Below are 22,746 nucleotides of genomic sequence, written 5' to 3'. Positions count from 1 at the left end.
ACTTGGACCATCTTTCATTTAGCATTTATGGGGGAAAAAAATGGCATTATTACATAGAGTCCATATATAATTTGGTATAACAGGTCAAAAAATTAGGTTACATCTATTCAATCATGAGTACAGTAACATGAATATTCCATATATTAATGAAAATTTGTTTGCTTTATTAACGTGCAAAACAAAATATACATATCTACTGAATGTGTAAGAAGTACAGTATCAGTGAATGGGCCCCCGTAGTGACACAACACTTGTTTTATGTGTATGTAATCAAATGACTGAACGCTGCTATAAATACTCCTGTTTGCCAATGAATTGGAAAAAAAAAAACAAAAAAAACAACAGAAAACACAATTATCAGCATTGAACCTAAACTGAGTGATGTGATGATGGCTTACATGAAACGAACATCAAAATAATTACCCTGTTATGTGCCTACAACAGTACGATGCTATCATTTTAGTTGTTTGCTGGTGTTTCAGATCCATATATTACCGATTAATATATGAGGTAACAACCAGGTCTTGCATGAAAATTGCAAAAAAAACAAAACAAAACACAAATATTGTATCAGAGGACCACTCCTGGACAAAAAAAAAAAAAAAAGAAAATCAGCAATTATTGAGAAAAGGAACAAGCTAATTTGATTGACAACAATTTGTTAAACATAGAAAAGTAACGTAATAGCTCTGGTGGATCTAACTGTCCCCCCTGCTCCATCAAGGCAAAGTCACATTACAAGCCTGTGACAGGCTTTTAGTCAAATCCTGCTTCATTCATCAGTGTCAACACATTATTGTCAACGCAAGAACGTGAATCTGAAAGGCCTGTTAGAGGCCGCGATGCTCCTCAGAACAGACTGGACCACAGAGGGTTGAGTCAACTAACGTGGGGCTAAAAGAACAACACAGATTCAGTGAGGACCCCGTGTGCTCGATGAAGTTTGGAGGATATTTCCACCCTCAAATCATTTCGCAAAGCTACACACAGTTTTTTGGAGAAACTTCTACTCCTGGGAACAAACTTATTTCTCCGACAACACAGAACGTGACATTTAACTTTTTTAATTTTTCTTGTTTTCGATCTGTTAAGCTCCATCGTAGCTGCACTGGAATTATCTTCCTGCAAGGCCCCCCAGAGGTGTGAGATGTATTTAAAGTGTTGAAGTGTTTCAGGGTGGATTTCTCCTTTAAATCTGGACTGAATTAAACCACCTTTTGTTTTCAAAGGTGCTCCCACCGGGCACAGCACCTCGCACATCCTCGTGGCATCTCCGCACGCGTTTTACGACAAAGTCCTGAAATTGTTTCCAGCTCATGTGTACCGCTTAGGAACAAAAAGAACAAGCAAAAAAAAACCAAACATTGTATTGTGGAGCTTATGAGAACCAATCAGACAAGTCATACTGTCACTTTTTGTTTTTTTTTTTAACAACCATTCAAAGACAGTCTGTAAATGCTGCGAGATTCAAGTTTAAAACAAAGACCTGAACTGATCACACGCCTGCTTTGACGCAACATTAACAATTTCCAAGAAGTCGGTCCTGGTCCTCTTGTCTCTGGACTTCAGCTGTTCGGGACGTCTGGTGACGCTCAGATTCAATGCATTACGGCCCGTCCGTCAACCTTTACAGCACCGCTGGAAATCCTCGTCCAATAGAAAAAGCAGCTGCTCTTTCACCGTCGTGCGCAGATGGTTTGATATTCATATTAGTGTCAGCTTTGAAGGGAAAATGCTGCAGTCATCATCTGCTCCAGTGCTAACAGGACCTGGCTTGTTTTATGGAGCGAACTGTTTTTGATTTAGACCAATCTGAAGTGGAAAAAAATCCAAATTTTCAAGAGGTTTACATTGATTTTTCCCCACCAAATCAGATCCCCAATTATTTGCAATGCTGTTTTTTTGAGCTGGGTTTAGCACACAAATCGTGTTAAAATCAACAGAGGACTAAACTCAAAGGGAGGACGACGAGTTGATTGAACAACCCCCGATCATATCTGACATTACAGCCACACTTCAGGTTTTAAAAACATCTCCTCTGATCGTAACACAGTCACGATTCTCCAAAAATAAAATGACACCCGAGGATCACGCTTTTGACTGCAGACACATAGTGTGCTGAATGATGACATTAGGGCGCGTGATGAAGATAATGCTACTCCACAGACATCTACAGTACGGATACACCATCTGCTCTTTCACTGACGGGTATATTTGCACTTTTCCTAAAATTCCTTTCCATGAGATTCTTGCTGATCCGAGGCTCACAGTGCTGAATCCATGAGGTCTGTGTCCGGTACCCAGTCTGCGTCCAGAGGATCCGCGGCGACACACATCTGCTTTGCTAACTCTTCTGCGAGTTCAGCGACGCCGCAGAAATGTCCTCAAACATCCATCCGCGCATCCACTCACGTCAGCCGGTTCATGGCAAAAGTCACAAGGCAAATTTCAGGCAGTTTTCTGTTTGACCAGAAGGTGGCAGTGATGATGCTCCGTGGAGCAGTCTGTGTTCTGGTGGGCGGTGATAGCTGGTGTGTGTATTTCCGTTCTGTACGCTAGGTTTTTTTTTTTTTTTTGTTCAGAGCTGAGTGGAGAAGTGGAACACTGTTAGCTTGTGGTCCCTTGGTGCTTGAGGACTGTGTAGATGTTGTCCACCTTGCTCAGCCTCTCGAAGAAGGGGATGAGGTCCAGCAGCTCGGTGTCGGACATGTCGTCGAACCACGAGGCCACAGGCACCTGAGCGAAAGGCAAATTATCAGCCACAACGCAACATGATGTACCATTCTTTACTGTCTACCACTGGGCTTTTTTTTGGGATGTTTGTGGATCATTTTGCACAATTTCGTTGTCTAAATCAACACAAGCATTTGCTAAGTCAGATTTCTACAAGAATGATTTCTAAAATAACTCAGAACGGAGCTCAAAAATCACATTTTGAGGGCTACAGAAAAAAAGCGGGAAAAACTCTAAAAAGGTCCGGTGAACGACAAACAGACGATGGAGTTTCTGAGCAGGTGTCACCGTCATGGCTGTGTGTGCTGTCTGAGGACACTCACTGCGTTGTCGGGGTGGAAGACGTAGGAGGCGGGGGAGTTGTCCACGATGATGACCTTGTTGAGGTCGCGACCCAGACGGCTCAGGTCCTTGACGTAATTGCCTCGGTGGAAGACGCAGGACTCCCGGAACAGGCGGCAGCGGAAAGCACCCCACTTGTCCAGGAGGTCGGAGACGGGGTCTGCATACTGAAATTAACAGATGGGTTAGAGCAGCTGTGCAGATAAATAATCTTTTTTTTTTTTTTTTTTTTTTTTTTGCCCATTTGTTTTAGAACCACATGTTCAATATGAAATAATAATCACATGAATGAACTGGAAGGTATACAGATATCATTCAAACCCAACTCATTGTGAAATGTTATGTCATTGTTTTCATTTGATGTCACTTTTCGTGACAGCAGTCTTGCCTCCGCCCAGTGACCTTTCCGCCAATCACATGCCACCTGCCTCTCTTAAACAAACAAGCTCAACAGCTGCCACCAAATTTAGCCGCTTAACACCTCTTAGCTGCAGCAACAATGACTTGTGGCATTCTCCTGCCCTCCTCTGTTTATTCTGCACGTCCTCGCGCAGTAATCCTTTGGCTGACTTTCAGTTACTTGTGCAGTTTCTACAAAGCATCCCCAGAAGCCTGTGATTCCGCGGTCGTTTCTCACCTTGGCTAAACTGGCAGTGAACAGGACACACTCGAACAGCTCTCCCATTCTCTTCAGGAACTCGTCGACATGGGGCCGCTTCAGGACATACACCTGGAGTGCAGAGGAATTTTTAAAACCGGGTTCCTGCGCAGCTTCCACTTCAAAATCAAACATGTTTCTGCACACCTTCACTGCCTGAGGAACTGTGACGCTTTCTGCTGGTGTCAGATATTATCTGTGCAAACGATGACTGGACAGTTTGAGGGTGGACTGTGCCACATGGATGTGGTCGACAGGTTTGACATATGAGTCAAAGCATTACAAACATTAGAGGCGCTTCAGGCTTGCATAGGAAACTAAGTAGACCCATATATATCACAGACAGACACACATTTGGCTCCAGAAGTAAAATCCAGGATTTGTTCTTTGTTCCTCCGCCATTTTTTCTTCTTTCTGTGGCGTCGGCGGCTGAGGGCAGCGTTCCTGAACCAAGTCATCCGGAATAGGCTCTGCTTGTCTGAACAAACCTATCCTGGATTACTTGAATCAGGCCCAGACCCACGGTATGTCATCCATCTCCAAGCATCCATCTTCAAATCCCTTAAACGCCGACGGCACCTACTGCACTCAGCAATTTGAAGTTGAGAGCACGGCTGTCACCCGACCACGGCGACGGCGGGGGACTGCCGTGTCAGAGGGCGCAGATGACAAGTTAGAGAATGAGGTTTGCTGAGGTTACTGAGCGAGGCCGCCGTTACCTGGTGTACGGTTCCATCAATTTCCACAGGAATGATGAAATCTGCGTTGTTCACGGGCTGTTGGAAGGACACAGAGAGTCGATTTTAACAAACAAGACAGAAAAGTGTGTCAGCTGTCACAAGAAAGCTTCCGACTCGGACTGAGACGCTGCACCATATAAAATCAGACTGGTATCACTGTCGGACAAATGCAGGTACAGACAAACAGTCAGCAGAGTGTGTGTGTACACAGAGGAGCGGCTGTGTTTGTCTGGGTTTAAGAACCAGCCAGTTTGGATTTGGCATTTGCCAGCGATGACAGAAATGTCACTGTCAAAGCCAACAACAACCAGATTGGGGGGGGGGGGGGGGCGGGCTGATTGGGTTAGGGTTAGGATGTCATTTTCTTCTGAAAAGAAAAGCCCAATTCATATCTCGAAGTCCTTGCATCATCAAGGAAATGAGGTAACACTTGCACATAGCTGCGGATAATTCATGCAACAGCGTTCTTCAGCCCTCTTACCTTGAAAGAGCTGTGAACTAACGTCTCATCCAGATCTATAACCACGCAGATCTTTCCCGAGTCTTTTGACTTCACTGGAGGCAGAAGTGGTTTCACCTGGATCTAAAAACACCACAGAATGAATATTTGAAAGGTGTCAAAACAGAGAGCGCGCGACGCAAGAGGCTGCAGCTGCAATCGGCCTGACCCATCACTGATTTGATCTCTGCTCTGCTGTCAAAACAGGACAGAAATGCCAGCAGCGAGACGAAGGTAAACACACCTTGGAGACGGTTCCGTTCTCTTCCACCAGCAGGGGGGCGTTGTTGTTGACCGGTGGGGGCTCGGGCTGCTCCCGGCACAGGCAGCAGAAGAGGCTGGAGAAGAGGCCTCTGCTCCTGGGCTTCTTGGAGGACAGAGAGGGGGACGAGCCTGCGGAGGAAGGAGGAGGAGGAGGAGGAGGTCACCAAGCTGGTCTGCAAAAACTCTGAATGGCTACTTCAACAAATCCTCATATTTGAGGAGCTACAAAAGGTGGATGTTTGGATGAACTCTGGAATATTTAGCCAACGCAGCGTTAGCATCCTCGCCAACCAGCCAGGGACGCAGAGACGCAGTCAGCATCTCCACGACAGGCATGTGTACCTGCCGCTGTACTTCGACTGACAGCCCATATTTCCCATCATGCACTAGGCATGCTGGACTGTGCAGGCTGTCATCAATCAGACCCACTGTCACCGATACTCACTTCAAATATTTGGGACTGATACCTGATCTTGGTGCATCCCTAAATTTCAATAACCGATGAATCATTTTAAGTAAAACATGTTTAACATTTAATAAGAGATTTCAGCCTTTAAAAACAAAACAGAAACAGCTGGAATAGCTGTGACTTTATCCACAATCAGTGCACACCAACACCTCACTGGTGACTCCATCTTGTTGGCAAATGTGTGAAAACAGGAAAAAAAAGCACATCGAGCAGCTTTCCTCACACTTCTGTCATGTGCACAAACCCTCCAGGAGACACGCGTCCCTGCCAGGAGCTGTTGCGTAATGATCTCTGATGTCAGCAGCAAACGGCCAATGAATGAAGACATCACCTCCGCATCGTGAGTTTGTCGTGGATTGCAGAAGAGCGCAGATGTCACATGGCCATTTCGAACGCTTCTGAACCCAAAGTGAGTTGTTAAAAGTCCAATAAATGGAAGGAGGGTGATTATTTCCTGTCTTCCTGTCACACTTCGCAAGCGAACATAGTGAAAATCAGAAGTCAGACTTTTTCTCAGCCTGTGGCAGCTTTCTCTAAGACCATAAGCCCCGACTGATCCCTGCCAATTACACGATGAACCAGACAAACTGAGGTTTTGCTCTCACGCCCTGATCTCTGTCAATCAGTGAGGAATGACGAGAGGAGGAGCTGTGCACCTGTGCAGCTCAGCAGGTATGAAGCTCAGTCCTCACACTCTTTATTGCTTTATCGCTTCAATTCAAGCTCGGAGCTTTACGTTAAATGAGCTTTTCTGTTTAGTTTGTTAATCATTTTCTACCGTTGGTTACAGAGTACATGAAGGTCCAAAATAACGCTGTTTTAGTTTCCTGCAGCCCAAGATGATCTACGAATGTCTTGTTTTGTCCAAAAATATCCAAAGATACTCTACTGACTCTCACTTGTGGTAAAGAAAGCATCAAATCTTCACGTTTAAGAAGCTGGAACAAGGAAGTTTTCGGCACTTTTGCTGAACAAACGACTAAAAGGAACATTCTACTGTTAGAAGAGTTTTGTTTTCTATCGTCTGATCGTTGCAGCTCGATTTCAAACACCTTCAAGTGGAGCTTAAGTTTCCAAAGACTCCCCGTCGGGCTGAACTGAGGGGGGAAGTGTCACCGTTTAAACATGAACCTGAGCTTTTAGGCAAATACAAATAAAAGCCCAAAAATCAGCTTCTTCTTTTTGTCATTCATGACTTCATCTTCATGACGTCATCCTGAAAGGTCAGCGGGCCGACTGGCTGGACTCTCAGAGGAGGGGATTTTAAGGTGGCATCAGGAGCTTCAGGCGTGGCGCTCTTCGCTCGCTTCCCTCGCTCCCACTAAACTTCATGACGGTCACGGATTATTTCCACTCTCATAAATGTTTGTCAGGCCAAAGTTCTCCAGGATCTCCGACCAACACTCCTCCCCGCTCTCCTGTCTGCCGTTCGACTTTGTTTGGGCCTCTTTATGCACCGTACTCCCTCTCTCCGTCTGCCCGGACGTGACTGGGTTACCAACACACAAGCCTCTGTTGTGCATCTCTCACGCCTCTTTCTTTCTCTCTCCGCCGTGCCCTCCGACTGCATTTGCCGACTCAAACCCCGGCTGACCCTCCGCTGGCCTCCGCCGCGCTCGGGCCAAAACAGGAAGAGGAAACAGACGGGTATCAGCGGAGGAAGCTGCTCGCCACCATGTTTGAACGCAGCAGCAGCAGGAGGAGGAGGAGGAGGCGAGTTCACGTCAGATGAAGGCAGATTTTTAATTCATTCAGAAGTGTCATCTGTGTCCATTCTTCTGCTTTTATGAATGCAAACAGGCGTTTTATTGTTCATTTCTCTTGAAACTGTGATCTCAAATGACAAAGTAAGACTAATTCTTGGCAGATAACGTCGCCTAATACCCACAAAACTATGACCTCAAGCATGAGGACGAGGAAATTTGTAATAAAGCAGAACTAAAGGAATCTTCATCAGCCACTTGTGCTGTGATTTACTCCCTCATGTCCTCACTCATTATGTTCCTTCCTCCTTTGTTTGCTTTTTCACTCCCTTCATCCCACACTCCTCCACTTCAGTCCTTATCATGTCCAGCCTTCACTCACGTGAAGTGCCCCCGCTGGCTTCAGCGTTGGTGTATTCCATCACACACCGTTCACCAGGAAAAGTGACGAACAGGGCGCTGACCGCAAAACACAGAGCGCGCATTAATTCAGAAAAAAGGAGGCATTATGGAGATGACAAGGAAGGAGCTGGAGTGGAACATACTGCAGGCAGTCTGAGAAAATATCCCCGAAAGGACAAGGCCTGTTGCTGTGTCGCCCTAATAAATGTGTTTTATGATGCAGCAGAAGTGAGTTTCTCCGGCTTGAGAAGGCTGGACTGTGCTTGCAGTCAATTGTGTCGCGCTTTAAATAGGCTTCCAGATTACATGTACTGCAAAGAGAAACACAATTTACTATCAAGAGGGAGCACAGCTCATATTTTAGAAGCTGCGAGATGACTGAAACGATGAATGGATGATTCAAAAAATGTGCCAGATTCATTTTCTTGACATCCATTTTATCTTCAAAACACTGAAAACAAGACGTCGTTTGATGACGTCGTGCGGGAGCGTGGGATCATGGGAGTTGCTGTCTTGTTGAGCAGTGCACAGCTCAGCTCAGATACGACCCAGGACACAGGTCGAGCGGTTTTCAATGCAGAAATGGTCCATGTTGTGCATTGTGTAATTATGAATGCCGGAAGATTAAATGCAGCTCTACCTACTTCCTGAACACGTCCGGTGGATTAGGCAGGAATGCCGAGCGCGGCGTGTTATCTCCTGTCCCACAACTTACAGAAAATTAATAATTCAAATGCTGCCGTATCTCTGCATGACATCTATGCACTTGTGATAAGATGCTTATCAGATCATTTCAGTCCAGGATCCATTCGAAGGCCTGACAGCGTCCACAGTTTCCTGTAATCAACACTTCCACTCCCACGGCTGGCCATTTCGACCTCTGGCAGCTGGACTTTGGTCACATTTGAAATTTGGTCACCGTCTGAGGCTGCTGTGATGTCGAACGCACGGAAAGCAGTGTCTTTAACACATGTGCAACGGTGCTTATCTACCAACAGAAAGCACAATCTAAGCGATCTCCAATTTTTCTGCCAGCATGTTAAGCAACACCTTGTTCAGTCTTGACTCCAAAGTTGGGAAACACTTGCTACATCTCAAGCTCTGATGATGAGTATGACAAGGGGACTTCATGCGATGTTGATATTTCGTGCATTTGCAGGATGAGCTAAACATGCGTTTTACTCGAATCGACCCACACCGTCCCCCCAGATGTGACGTCAAGGCTCTGCGTGACATCCACTTCTGCTTCCTGGACTTCTGCTTCCGCCTGCTGTCAAAACTTTCATTAATGGCTCTCAACCAGGAAAGAGGCAGAAAAAAAAGAGGTGCAGATTTGCGTGGGATGAACAGCATCACGTGACCTCCGTGTTTGTGCTTTGCTAACAGCACAGGATTAAGATCACAGACGACCTCCACAGTTATGGCTGCAGGTGCCCAGGTGAACCAGTCCCCTGCCAACAGGGCTAAAGGTGGCCTTGCATGACCGGACCTTCACTTGCAGGCTTCACCTCACAACTGTAAGCAGTGAAGCGCAGAGCTGATGAGCATCCTTGAGGTACAGAGTCAGCGCTTCGGCCGGCAGAGCGCGTTTCGTCAGGTGCCTTCACAACCCCTCAGCCAAGAGTGTCACTGACTTCAGTGGGCGACAACGAAAGCAAAACTGTGCAGATCCTCTAAATGCAACCTGAAACTGAAAGCAAAAGTTTTCTTTTCTCAGCCCACGCTTACAAAAAAAAAAAGGATGAATTTTACCATGTCACAATCCCTTCGGGCAGGATGGCGCAAAACATGTTTGGAGGCAGCAGCTGTGTGTCACTGAGTTAATGTGTCCACAAAGCACGGGGACAAGCTTACGTAATAGATTAGGCTATTACACATTTCCAAGGAGGCCACCGCTTGACATCCCAGCTTATCCTTTAATGTCAAATCATGCAGGACCGTCCGGCGTCTTTCACCCCGCGTCGTCGGCGCCGCGTGTGACCCTTCGCAGCCTGGAAAGTGACACTAGAAAGATGGTGGCGTCTCCTCAGGGATGATGACCGCCAGGCCACCTGATTATTCAGTAACCTGCATTTACACTCTGTGGTAGATCCCTGCTGTGGGTGCAGACATGTAAGTGAACAGAGAGCTGTGAACGTTACATGGTGGAAAACACACTTCTCGGATGTAATAAGAAAGACCAGAGTGTGTAAAAAATTACCTCATAGCAACATATGATTATCACACTGATGGCAATATTACACATATTTGGTTATATTTATTTTTTTTCATTGCAAGGTTTTATCACTGTAAGGTTGCATTAGGATTTAAAGTGGGTTTGTGGAGACTGTAAAGTATCACAGGCATCTTAATCAACCATTTCTACGTCATTTCCTCTACTTTAATCAAAGGCCAAAGGGCCGCAGCCACAACCTGCACAGCAGCCAGGGACAGTTTTAGAGCTCCAACTTGTCTCCAGTCCACTTTCCTCGCAGTGAATTTTATGATTGTGGCTTTAAAGCTTTGTTGCAGTGAAGTTGATCCCTCTGTGGTTTCTGGGTTGAGGATCGTGAACTCTGAAAAACTTTTTTTTTTTTTTTTTTTTGACATGAGCGGGACAGAAATAAAGGGCTCTTACCCCTCTCTCCTGCGGCTTTATTTCCCTCTTCATCCCGGCTGACTTGGGTGATTACTGAGGACGGATTGTCCATCACATCCAGGTCTGGTCCAGAGTGCTGACCTCACGCTTTAAAGTTAGAGATTGTTCGCCGACTCGGTGCCGCATTAAACCAACTTAACATGCACGAACACGAAGCCGAAGCGCCCCGGAGAACATCGCAACAAGTCGATTACAGCGCGTCCATTACACTTCGGCTGCTGTTCTCCGCTCGGAAAGCCGCTGAAGTTTGACGTCTGGAAGTTGTAAAACATTTGTCAAGGGGATGGCAACTTTGATTCAATATGGTGCTCAACTCCGCTCGCAATTTCAAGATACAAACATGGAGGTTTCAAGGCTGCCCATTTCACTTAAAGTGGCGCAGTAAGGGAATGGCCGCTCACAGCCCTCCCTTTCCTGGCGTCTACAAGTTTGACGATGATCCCTTAAAGTAACCCGCAACAAAGTTACTCAAAACTTAGCTAAGCTAGCAAGCTAGCTGTACCGGACTTATTTTAGTCAAATATGCTATTCTTAGACACCCCTTAAAGACACATATTACACCATTTACACTGTAAATCTTGTATATTTTGCTTTAACATTTCGCCATATCTCATAAGGATTAAATTAATGATGCGTAATTTATTTACATGCTAACGAGCAAAGCCAACAAACTATAGCCAACGACTGTTCCTGCGGCACCACAATGCATTCACAAAATAAAAATTATAGTATAGCATGACACAGTTTCCACTGTGCTTACGACTTATTGAATGTAACTCCATCGCATTACAGACGTTGTGTAATGACCACACTTACTGAAAACTTTCTCAAACACCAAACTTCTGTACAAGCGGCGGCGAAGAAACGCCCAGTTTGGGCCCCCTTGAAACTGCCTACAGCAAGGGAACGTCGCGCAAGTGCAGTCTCTGTTTCTGTCGGGCAGTTTTTTTTTGTTTTTTTTTGTGTGTGTGTGTGTGTGTGTATGTGTGTGTTTTTCTATCGTCTAAAACACAGCAGCAGGGTGAGGTCTGACTGCCGGTGGAGATGTGGCTTTCCTCCCGCTTACTTTACGTTTCAGACTACATAGATCGCAGTTTGCAACATAAAGAGTTAAGCTAATGTTTTGCAGTCATTTGCCTGCTCTAAATAAAAGCTGATTTCTCTGATGGTGTAAATAACAATGATGATAATTTATTTTACAGAACATTTTGTCAGGAAACAGTGAGCTCAGAAACTGTTTGGATCACCAGATATTTAAGATAAAATAACCACTTTGCGAAATTAAGTCCCTAAAATATCAAAGAACTTCATCATATTGCTGCAAAAATCCTAAAAAATGAGCACTGAATACATAAAGAAATACAGTCCTGCTCATTAATTGGCAACTTTATCCATTAAAATTAGACATAAGTCACGGTTCGTATTGTCTTACACTGTGCTGTCCTATTATGAAAGGTTTTTGAACAAGAGCATTGTTGTTGCAAGCTTACCTTTAATTTTACCAGCAACGATCCATCATCTAGCACTTCATCATCCTCATTTTTCCTTTTTTCCAACCGTGAGAAGCAAACCCATTTTGTTGCTGTGTGTTGCACTGTGGGACCACAGGTCTTCGTTGCAGCGCAGTTTGACATGAAAACATAGGAAAAGCATGCAATAAAGTAACCTGCCTGTGAACCACAACAGTGAGCATGAACGATGGCACATCTGAATGGAATGAGACCATTAATTCCACCTGTGCTAGATTAGTCAAACTGTCTAACACTGCACTCAAAAATCAGGAAGTTTTACCCTGAATGCTGGTATTTTCCAGAGCCTTTTGTCTTTTTTTCAGTGTGAACATAATCAAATGGCCACAGCTAAGAGACACAGACTGAGACTCATGTATTCAAGCTGTTGTTTGCTGCCACATGTGTGTAACAGCCATTGTTCTGCAGACATAATAAAGGAATTAACACTCAAGGAGTTCAAATGAGCTGTTTCAGCCATATTGGTTGTGTTAAGAGGGTCCCACACTGCACTTCAGGCAACATCAGGGGTCTTGGAGGTTTCTGGTGGACAATCAGCAAGACGAACAGAAAGCATGTTACACACAAGGAGAGACTATACAAGAGTGTTTCGTCATAAAATGCATTTTAAGCAGCAAACATCTCTTAAAAATGAAAAATCCTGTCAAAAAACTGGAAACAATTGGAAACCCAGGGTGTGAGTGTGAAGCCCAAACCTGCATCCTACAAAGAGAGAAAAACAAGTCACTTTTCCCAATTGTATCAATAGTTTATTACATACTATCTCATAAAAACATTTTCAACTTTTTCCACATATAAACACCGCAAATTGGTACATTTACAAATCTTCAACCGTCCAAATTCATACAAAAAGGAACACTGTGATAGATCAATACACAAGACGTTCTATTATTACAAGGACCGCGTGTGCTGTTCTGCATGTGTGCATGTAGAAATGTCTGCGTGCGTGTAAGAATCTATATGCATCTGTCTGCCGCAAAGTCCAAATATTGCAGTCAAATTTTTGCTTTGTTCAAATAATCCATCAATTGTGAATCAATATCAATGGAGACACATTTACAAGATAAATATTTTGGATATGAATCCGATTTAGGCACTGACTGGCTGACCATGATTTGAGCAACCTGACCAACCAATGGGTAATACTGAGAAACTACAGCAATTCACCAGTGTGTATGACTTTTCCAAGCAAAATGTTATCTACATTACAGACTGCTTTTCATAGTTGTAAAACAGATAGATAGAGTTCAGTTTTAACCACAGAACAAGAAGTTGTACCAAAAAATTCCTAGCTCACCCTACAACAGCTCGTTTTTACTGTGTGAATCTTAACACCGATCACAAAGACACTCCTTATTTTTAATGTATTTTTTTCGCCTCAGTGCTAATTCGCAAAGTGAATCAAAAATGCTCACGCGCGCACACACATGCAAATAAATTAACATGGAAAACGTAAACAATTTCAAGAGAAAGAAAAAGGATATTTTTGGTTTTGAGTTTTTGAACTATAAGTCAATGCAAAAATAAATTAGCAGCTTAAATCATGGTACATTCACATGAGTTGTTTACTACTAAAGTTAGTGACATAAACAAGTTTGCGCAGTGGAAACGCTAATGATACACATGTTCCAGGCCGATCGTGCAGAGTGGCGACCAAAGTTTATCGAAACCAAATATTGATGTGCGATTTCAGAAATCACAATGTGGCTGAGAGACTGTGCAATCAATCAAAAGAAAAACGAAGAACATCCTGTGTCCTTTCAGTGGGTCAACCGTTTATGAGAAGTTCTGAACTTCAATAAACACGTCATGGCGCCCCGCTTCTCCTTCCCTTTGTGTCTCTGTTTCATCTCAGAACCCCTTTAGTGCTGAATGTTGAAGTCTCCCATTGTAACACGTGGACTCCTGTCTTTTCTTTGGATATTTTAGCATTATCCAGCGATCTGTTCATCCCCTGTGCCTGAACCTGCGCCTCGCGAGGCAGGCTGACATTCTTCACGCAGCAGTTAAGGTGCAAAACGTTGTTACTTTGCGTCACTGTGGGCAGATCCGACTCTGCAAACTCAGGTGTTGCATTTTCACCGTCATGTCACTTCGGGCTGGGAACAGGCGGTGCAGTCCCAGACGCTGGGGACTGGGGTGAGCTCTGGTAGGTGCGCAGCAGCACCTTGTGCTTGGTGGCACCCTCTGTGCGACGGCATTGTTGTTCCACCAGGAACTCTTTGAGTCGGCTGGAGGTGAAGGTGAGAGTCTGCCTCCTCAGCTTCATCAGGTAGGAGTCCTGCAGCCAGGCCTGTGCGAAGCAGTCTCGCGTCGTCGGACGAGCCCTGACAACACACATGCAAATACACAGAACTTAACATTTTATTCTGTCTTAAAGGAAGTCTAAAAACCCTGCAGCCACTCACCAGGGGTAACTGCTCAACATCTTCTTGAGAAAGGCGGAGGCACTTTGGGACACATTTGGGTACAGTTTTGTCGGGTCAAACTTCGCCATCAGGATTTTGGATTCAATTTGTAGAGGGTCTTTATCCTCAAAGGGCAGACGTCCACTGAGCCTGTTTGTTCAGGAGCAAAATTACAAAACTGAACCAACTTAAACCTACCATAACAAAATACAGGTATAAAATTGGTTATTTTAGTAATTGAGCTGGGAAAGGCTTATCGTGCATTTTGTTTCAATGTTAACCAAAAAGTATAAACTGTATTTTGGGAGCCCTTCAAATCTTTGCAATGTCTCCACTGAGTGTTAAACCATGCTGGAACAAAAACTAATTCAAACACATCTGGTCTTAACTGATGTGAAGAGAAGTGAAGTGACTTCCAAAGGGACGTTTCACTTACATGATGTAGGCGACAACTCCAACAGACCAAACATCTGCAGGAGGACCCACCACTTCACCTTTCACCATCTCAGGAGCTTGGATCACAGTTGTCACGTAGAAGAAAATGGAGAAAATTAAAGATTGAATTAAGAGTGTATTTATGGCATTTAAAAAGTGAGCTTGCTTTAAATCCAGCTGACTCACCCATGTACTCCAGAGTTCCTGCTCCTGAGTCCTGGTGTTTGAGGCTGAGGGGGTTGAAGCTCTGAGCGCTTCCAAAGTCCACGATCTTGATGGCGTTGAGGTTTGACACCATGATGTTGTCTGGCTTGAGGTCCAGGTGGAGGACGCGCCGGTTGTGGAGGTACTCGACCCCCTGGAGGATCTGGACCAAGTAACCCACCACGTCGTCCTCGGAGTAACGGAACCTGAGAAAAAAGAAGAGTGTCAAATGGTCAAATCCTCAGACTGGAAAAGTATTTTAGTCCAATTATGGGGCAGTAATGTTTGGGTTCTCAGATTCTTTAGAAATTCCCTGGGGAATAACTGAACAGAACTGTCTTTGCACACGCACTTTTCAGCTAAACCCTCAATTATGACTATCATTTGTGCCCCAAGTTAAGTTTTATAGTTATATTTCTTTCTGTGTGCCACTTAAGTTCTTTATTATCTGCATGTCAAATATATCGCTGTGTTTTGGAAAAATTCAATTAAATGTAAGGACTTTCAATCTGTGGAAAAACTGCATTAAAGGGAAAAATGTGGGGACCATTTATGGACTTCCTGTGAAATAGTTCCACAGAGGATTTTTCAGAGCAATAATTTTATTTATCTTTCTTTATCTATGAAGTATATTTTGTTGCTTTAGAGCATTTTTGTAGTTGGTAGTTTTTTGCTTTCTTTTTTGTTCATGCTTTGTTTGTTTGACAGATTAAAAACAGAATAAATAATAAAAATCATGAAAATCATCAAAGTTTTACTGACGCACCATTTTATTAAAGAGCTAAGTCACATTAAATATGCAGTATTTCACTGGAGCTTTTATTGAAAGCAGTCACTGCTGGCTCAAGCCACGTAAGTCTGTCTGACTTTATGTGTCTCAGTGTGAGGTGACATATGAGCCATCCTACCTGTCTACGAGGCTGTACAGCAGCTCTTTGCCCGTGCAGTACTCTGCCACCAGCACCAGGTAGCGCGGCGTGACGTAGGCTTCGTGCAGGGCCATGACCTTCTCGTTGTGAAGGGATTTCAGGATCTCATACTCCTTCAGGACGTCCTGCTTGCTCTCCTGGCTGTAGGGAATGATCTTTGCCATGTACATTTTGCCTGTCGCGTTCTCGCGGCACTCTCTGACGACTCCAAAACGACCCCTGGCGAAAAAAAACCAACGTGAAACTGCTTCTCGATGAAGCCTTTGCTCGTGATGTCTCCATCATATTGCAAATCAGGCCAAAACAGTAACCGCCTCACCTGGCTTTCTCATCCAGGAAAGTGTAGGGTTTCTGTGGAACCCCCTGTCGTAGAGCAGTGGAGGTGGTGCGTCCTGTTGGGGTGCCTCTTGTGGGGGTACTGGCTCCTTCACCTATGGGGCTCAGGCTGGAGGCCTGGAGTACTTGTGGGGAAAAGGAGACGGGAGTCGGGGCCACGCGAGCAGTGGCGGTGGTGGTGGGGACGTATGTGGGCACAGAGGCTGGTTTGGTTGGCGTCAATGGCGGGATTACAAGAGGGGGTGGCGGTGATACAGGTGGGGTCTGGGTCATAGGAGACACCACGTTTACTGGACTCTGGGGTTTGGGGAGGACAAAGGGTGGAGGTGATTTAACTGTGGGTGAAGAAGGAAGAGTGGAGCTTAGTTTTTGAGCGTCCTCAGCGGTTGCGCCTGCAGGAGCTAATGGGGGGTTCGTTGTCGGGTTGGAAGGCAGGGAGGGCGGGGGGGTGGGAGTGACCACTGTTTTGGATGGCGATGTTGCTGGAAGAGGTAAAGCCGCAGGGGAGGCTGCGTGTTTTGGGGAGGTGGAGGAGGAAGCAATGGTGGAGAGAGGTATCCTGGGGGTGTTGTTCTGGACTGGTCTGAGTGGAGGCACAGTCACTGAGGAGGTCAGGACTGGTTCAGGTGGAGCTGTCCTTATGACGGCCACAGCAGGTGAAGCTCCTCCAGCTGAGAAACACAACCACACACTTACTCAGTGTTGTTTTCATACATGTGCTTTTAAGTAATGACCTTTAATGATATTTTCTGTACCCTGTTACAACTGTAGCCTTCCTTATCCATTTATCAAAACTTTTTAGCACATTTACTCCTTGATAATTGGTTTGTGTACATGACGACATGATGTGAAACACAAGACTTTGCATTTCTGTTCATGGTTCATCATTATATCTTATTCCTCCTGCAGCCTTGAGTTTGCGTGTGTGTGACTGTAATGTTTCTTCTTTCCAGTTCAGTATCATTCCCTTCAACTCTGTGCACTCACTGACATTTTGACAGTGTGTAAAATACCTGTGGAGTCCAGGCTGACTGGAGCTGAGCAGTTGCTGTAGGGTCCCTGTCCAGCCTTGTTGGTGCAGGCCACGCGGAACCTAAAGGTGCCACCTGCTGGTAGGTCTGTGACATTGTAGTAGCAGTCGACAACTCCAGTGGCCACAGTCAGCCAGTTGGAATCACCTGCAGGACAAAGGGAAGAGAAATGAGTGTGCTGGGGGACACGATGCTGTGACCTTCACGGATAGAGCAAAGCTTCATGAAAAACATTGAATGCTGTGTTTAAACCGGAGTCCAATTCCTGATGTGCGCTCATATACTTGGCAAATAAAGCAGATTCTGATTGGTCACTTTGAATGATAAAATGACTTGAACACTAGATGGCAGCAGAACCAAACTAATCTGAACATGCACTCAGGACTGAAATGATAAACAATGTGTAAAGTATGTCAGTGCAAACAAGTTAATGTTCAGTTTGCTTGATTTAAATATTACCTGCCCTCGTATCTCGGTTCTTATGCAGCCCAAATAGAATTAAAATGTCAGTTAGGTGGTAAGTATCTTCTGTAAATGCTGCCAGGCAAAGAATTCATGACTTAAATTTTCAAACTCTGCAACTCGAAGTTTGTGTGACTTCATTTTCACCCACCACATCATGAGTTAATGATGATTCACCGAGCTTAATGACACAAAGCTTTGACAGTAGCACTGGTGCAGTCAATATTCCCTCGTGGACTGACTCACTTTCTCTTGTCGGTGTCTACGGGTTTGGAAACTTATTACCAGAGCATTCTCCACACATGGTGCGAAGAAAAACATTGTCAGAGCTTTTCAAATACTGATACTTAAATAAAGCACCAAAACTGTCTAAAAACCAAGTAACAGGAAGGCAAACTTATTTTAAACAAACATTAGGATGATCTGAATACTGCTCAGTGATGAATAACGCTGTGAGGGGAGCTTTCATGGTTTGTTCATGTCAGCGCTCACTCACCTTCTGTCTTTCTTTCCAGGACGTAGCTGCAGGGAGGTTTGGTGTCTGCTGGCTTCCACAGCACCAGGGCTGTGTTGTTGTAAGTCTGGGGGACCTCAGGGGTCCCTGGTCTTTTTGGGAGACCTGAAGGAGGGGTGGAAAAGGAGGAGAGTGAGCACTGGCATGGTGTAACAGATAACAGCAGCCTCTGGTGAAGCTTTTCAGAGACCAGATGTGGTTTGGGCATAGTTAAATTACAATTATGTTGCAGCAATCAGTGATACCGCATGTTCATTTATTTACTTGAAAGTGTCGGAATTTAAGCATGTCCAAGATATCAAAGCGGAAAGACAAGATGTTCATTTTCTCAAGCCCGGGGCGCGAAAACGATCCAGACGATGCTTTGAGTTTTATTGTTACACCAAACCAAACGTGACACCAATAGTCATTCTTTAATTTCAGAATGTATCTCCCATTAGGCCTGTGCACCGGCATGAACAATGGAGCCAGCGCTTCAGGCGAGATAAGCTGTCTGAAGTATTTTTCACACCGCTGATGGATTATCAAGGGGAGACAAATAGTATCAGTGGCTGGGATTCGTAATACTACTTGTCCATAGCCATAACAAATAAAGTTCAAATGCTATCGATTGCATCTGACGTCTGAGAAATACATCTTCCACAGTAGCTTCTAAAGTCTCATTATTATTGCTGCAATTGTGAGCAGCATGGGCAGAATCTGAGCACCGTTGCTCTCATTAAACACTATTTGTGCAAAGGCATGACTGCAGTCTTGAATGTGACCTGCCACAGCCGAATTCAAAGCATCATTTGCTCCCATTACACAATGAATATGAGAAAAGCCAAAAACCCATTAAGCTAATCTACTGTAAAGTACATCTGTTGACATTAATATTCATACCATTCCTCCTGCTATTAAAATTAAATTATGTAAAATACATCATATTATGGTGATAATTACTGCATGTTCTGTGTGAAAGGCAAAAGAGCAGTTGGACCTCTGGTAAGAAAACACGTTCTATCTTGTAATTTGCAGCGGTGACATTTTCCCCATTCAATAAAAAAACACATGAAGCACAAAACATTTTTTTCATGTGCTAAAAAAGCTACTCACAAGCTATGGACAGTGTGCAGGAGGTGGTGATGGTAGCTATGGGGTTGGTAGCGACACACTCATAAACTCCAGCGTCCCTCCTGCTGGACTTCATGATCATAAGAAGCTGCCTGCCGTCTGGGTGGGAGATCAGGTTGATTCTGTCGTCCACCTCCAGCGGTTTCCGATCTGGAATACACAAAACATTTAAGCGACTCATCAGCAGCTTGTGGATAAAACCACAACGACATTAGGTACCTTTCATCCATGTGATTTCTGGATGTGGACTTCCGGCTGGAAGGCAGCTGACAGTGACAGGTTCCCCCTCCAACAAGACGTGGTCTTTCAGCTTGATGTGGAACACGGGGGCGAAATCTGAAGCAGAGCGGATGAACTGCTGGCTTTTTGACAGACCTTCCTCTTTGGGGGCGGATGAGGCCTGATCAGATTGGGAGGGGGTTTTGTCTCTCTTGCCCCGTGTCAGACCCCACCTGTCCCACCGCGATCGCCTGTCACTCTCTGAGGCTTTTTCGGAATGGATGCTAGAAGAGGATTCAATCGATTCCTTGGATGCACCAGCGCCGGCCTGTTTCGCGAGCTGATTCTCGGGGATGCCCATTCCTTTGAGTCCTCGCCCCTCGGACTGGGAATGACGATGGCGGGTAAACAGCGGGGTCCTCTTTCCCTCTCCGTCCCCTTTTCTCTCCTCAGACTGACTGCGGGATTTCGTGGACATTCCTGCCACTTTGTTCTCAAACTTTTGTCGCATTGCCACGACGGGGGAATCTGTGACATTCTTCAAATCCCTTTGTGCCAGCTCTTTCTGACTTCCCTCTTTATCCTTCCTCTCCTCTGACTGGGTCCTTATTTTGGCAGAGATTCCGGCCACTTTGGACTCAAATTTGCGCCTCATAGCAGAAACCGATGACTCCTCTGCTTTTCTTTGTTCTCTCTCATCCAGCTGCCTCTGTGCAATGCTCAGCTCCTTTGTATCCAGGGACTTACTGCGACCAAGAGCCCATGAAACCCTCTTGCTTGCAGCAGTTTCCTGCACATCCTGATGTTTTTCCTCCTTTGGTTTCTCACCCTTCTTATCAGCGGATGTTGACCTCTTTGCTCGCAGGGAGAACCTCCCAATTAGACCGAGGCCTGTTTCCTTCTCTTCCTCTCTTAAATCTTGAACAGATTTGGATTTCTCCTGTAGTCCTCTGGATACCATTTCAAGAGGCGCCCCCCTTGGCCCCGGCCTGTAAACCTCTTCACCCCCCTTCCGGCTCAGTACAGGTGATTTCTCCTCTGATTTGTTTCTGGTGAGTTTTCGGAGGCCACGGGTCAAAGACGACTCCCGCTTCTTAAACCTGGCTTCAAAGACTTCCTCTGAGTCGATGTCTTTGATGTCTGTTCTGAGCACAGGCTGGCGGGGGGCGGCAGGAAGATCAGGGTTTGATGATGTGGAAACAGAACCAGGAGATCGGTCGGCAGTTGCTACTTTGGCAAATACTGCTGCGTGTTCCGGTAATGTGGGCGCATCTGTGGATTTTGTATCATTTGGCTTGGCTGCAGCAGTGGGATGTTTGGATTGAGCCTCGTCAGGTGTTTGAGACACTGCGACAGCTTGAATGACACTTGTATATGCAGATGATGGTTTACGGTTCTGTGGTGATTCCTCGTCCGCCTTCGTGTCCTTTTCTTGAATATGTAACTCCTGATTTTCTTTTCTCTCTTCTTCTTCATCATCCTCCTCTATCACAATTATTGGAGTAATTACAGAGGGTGATCTCGACTCAGGTTCTTCTTTATCTGCCTTTTCTAACTGGGTTTTGGTCCTTTTCTCTGTTATTCCATCCATGTTCCTCTCACTTTGCATTTCCTCATGTTCTTTCACATTGTTCTGTTTTAGCTGTTGGTCCAGTCTCCCTGGTGCTGGGAGTACAAAGGAGGTCCTCTTTGTAGGTGAGGCAGATGTAGATTCCAGTGTTGTTTGCTCTGTTAGTGCGGACATTGATGTCGCCTCCTGAAGCTTCTTCCCCTCTATGCTCCCGTTGCCCACTGATGGGATCTCTAAGGGGGCTCCAAACCTGCGGTGTAGGGGCATGGGCTCAGAATCCCCCTGAGTGAAGGAGGAGCTTTTACGAAAAACTTTGGTCTGTGGCATGTCCTCCCCAGGACTCTCAGAAGATGCTGCTCTGGTGAGTGTTGATGGCCCCGTTCTGGATCTCCTCAAATTGCGATCAAGAGACCCTGTCCGCCTCTCATCTTCCATGCCGAGTGTTTCAAACAAGGGGCCTCGCAGGCCGCTCATCTTTTTGTCCATGTTTCCCCCCCTGAGCAACCTCTGTCTCATCAGTTCCAGTTTTAGGGCATAATCCTCCTGGCTTAACTTTGCCGCTCCAGGGCTTGGACTGCGATTTGGTAGTTCCATAGAAACAGCCTTTTTCAGGCTTTTGCTACTTGGTTCTTCGTTGCTGGAGTTTCCCTCTTCTGGGTCAACATGGAGAAGCAGTGCTGAATCAGCAGAGCTGCCTCTCCTCATGGTAGCCCGCCTGGCTTTTGTCTGTGAATCCTCTGACTCCACACTTGATCCCTTTTTAAGGGGAGCTCGTCTTGTCTTTTCCATTTTCTCCTCATTTGGGGTTTCCTCTTCAATTTTGTTAGTCCCTACTCTCCTACCTGCTACCTCCATGTCATCCTTTTTCCTTATCCCATCAGCAGCAACACTGGGCCATACTGTGACATCTTCATCCCCGGGGATCTCATTAAGGGAGACCCTGGACCCAGAAAAAACCATGGACAGTGGCATAGGAATAAAGGGAAGCTCATCCACGTCTGCATCCGAGTCAGAGGAAGAGGAGGGTGGTGGGGAGCCTTCTTTTAAATGCCGTGCCACAGCAATGGAGACATGGCTGGATGAGTCATTCAAAAGCTCCGGGATGGACCGCATCACCATCTTGGACTTGTAGCTGATAAGGGAACGCTGAAAGAGTTGAGAGACGTGAGAGAGTTTGTTACTAGATTTTATTTCCTGGCTTTATGTCCAAAGTCTCCAGTCTGTCAGTCATACACTTTTCATACTTAAATGAGTTTGCAATCAGCTAATAAAATGGGGTTTTATTAAATCTCCTAAATAATTTAAAGTGAAAGTGGTTTCAGAAACTACAACATTGAAAAACTAACGTAGTAAACAATAAGATTATTATTTTTGAAAGTTACACACAGAACCCTGATTTCAAAAATGTTGTGACTGAGTTAAGACAATATATGTAAACTTAAAGACAATATATTTAATTTTTGACCTAATCAGCTTCATTGATTTTGTAAATATTTGTATACTATATACTGTTTTTACTAATATTTTACAGTGTTTCATTTCCACATA

General features: G+C 45.1%; 2 protein-coding genes across 2 annotated transcripts in view; both read right to left on the bottom strand.

Moving 5' to 3' along the window:
* Positions 1–7: 7 nt before the first annotated feature.
* LOC143316163 (carboxy-terminal domain RNA polymerase II polypeptide A small phosphatase 1-like) lies at positions 8–11,339 on the bottom strand. Its single transcript, XM_076723926.1, has 7 exons — positions 10,428–11,339; positions 5,217–5,365; positions 4,955–5,056; positions 4,453–4,509; positions 3,713–3,805; positions 3,057–3,242; positions 8–2,736 (listed from the first exon to the last, which is right to left on the bottom strand). The coding sequence occupies exons 1-7, from the start codon at positions 10,498–10,500 to the stop codon at positions 2,608–2,610; spliced, it is 789 nt and encodes a 262-aa protein (XP_076580041.1). The 5' UTR covers positions 10,501–11,339; the 3' UTR covers positions 8–2,607.
* Positions 11,340–12,704: 1,365 nt separating this feature from the next.
* LOC143316197 (striated muscle preferentially expressed protein kinase-like) overlaps positions 12,705–22,746 on the bottom strand; it is a 24,049-nt gene continuing 14,007 nt past the window's right edge. Inside the window, exons 29-38 of the mRNA XM_076723979.1 lie at positions 19,629–22,344; positions 19,392–19,559; positions 18,279–18,401; positions 17,303–17,467; positions 16,273–16,960; positions 15,933–16,172; positions 15,007–15,230; positions 14,822–14,897; positions 14,386–14,535; positions 12,705–14,304 (exon numbers count right to left, since the gene is read on the bottom strand). Coding sequence (XP_076580094.1) covers positions 14,067–14,304; positions 14,386–14,535; positions 14,822–14,897; positions 15,007–15,230; positions 15,933–16,172; positions 16,273–16,960; positions 17,303–17,467; positions 18,279–18,401; positions 19,392–19,559; positions 19,629–22,344 — 4,788 coding nt within the window. The 3' untranslated portion in view covers positions 12,705–14,066. The remainder of the gene's footprint in view (positions 14,305–14,385; positions 14,536–14,821; positions 14,898–15,006; positions 15,231–15,932; positions 16,173–16,272; positions 16,961–17,302; positions 17,468–18,278; positions 18,402–19,391; positions 19,560–19,628; positions 22,345–22,746) is intronic.

The sequence above is a fragment of the Chaetodon auriga genome, chromosome 23 (assembly GCF_051107435.1).
Source record: "Chaetodon auriga isolate fChaAug3 chromosome 23, fChaAug3.hap1, whole genome shotgun sequence".
NCBI classification, from domain to species: domain Eukaryota; kingdom Metazoa; phylum Chordata; class Actinopteri; order Chaetodontiformes; family Chaetodontidae; genus Chaetodon; species Chaetodon auriga.
This window is presented reverse-complemented; position numbering and strand designations above follow the sequence as displayed.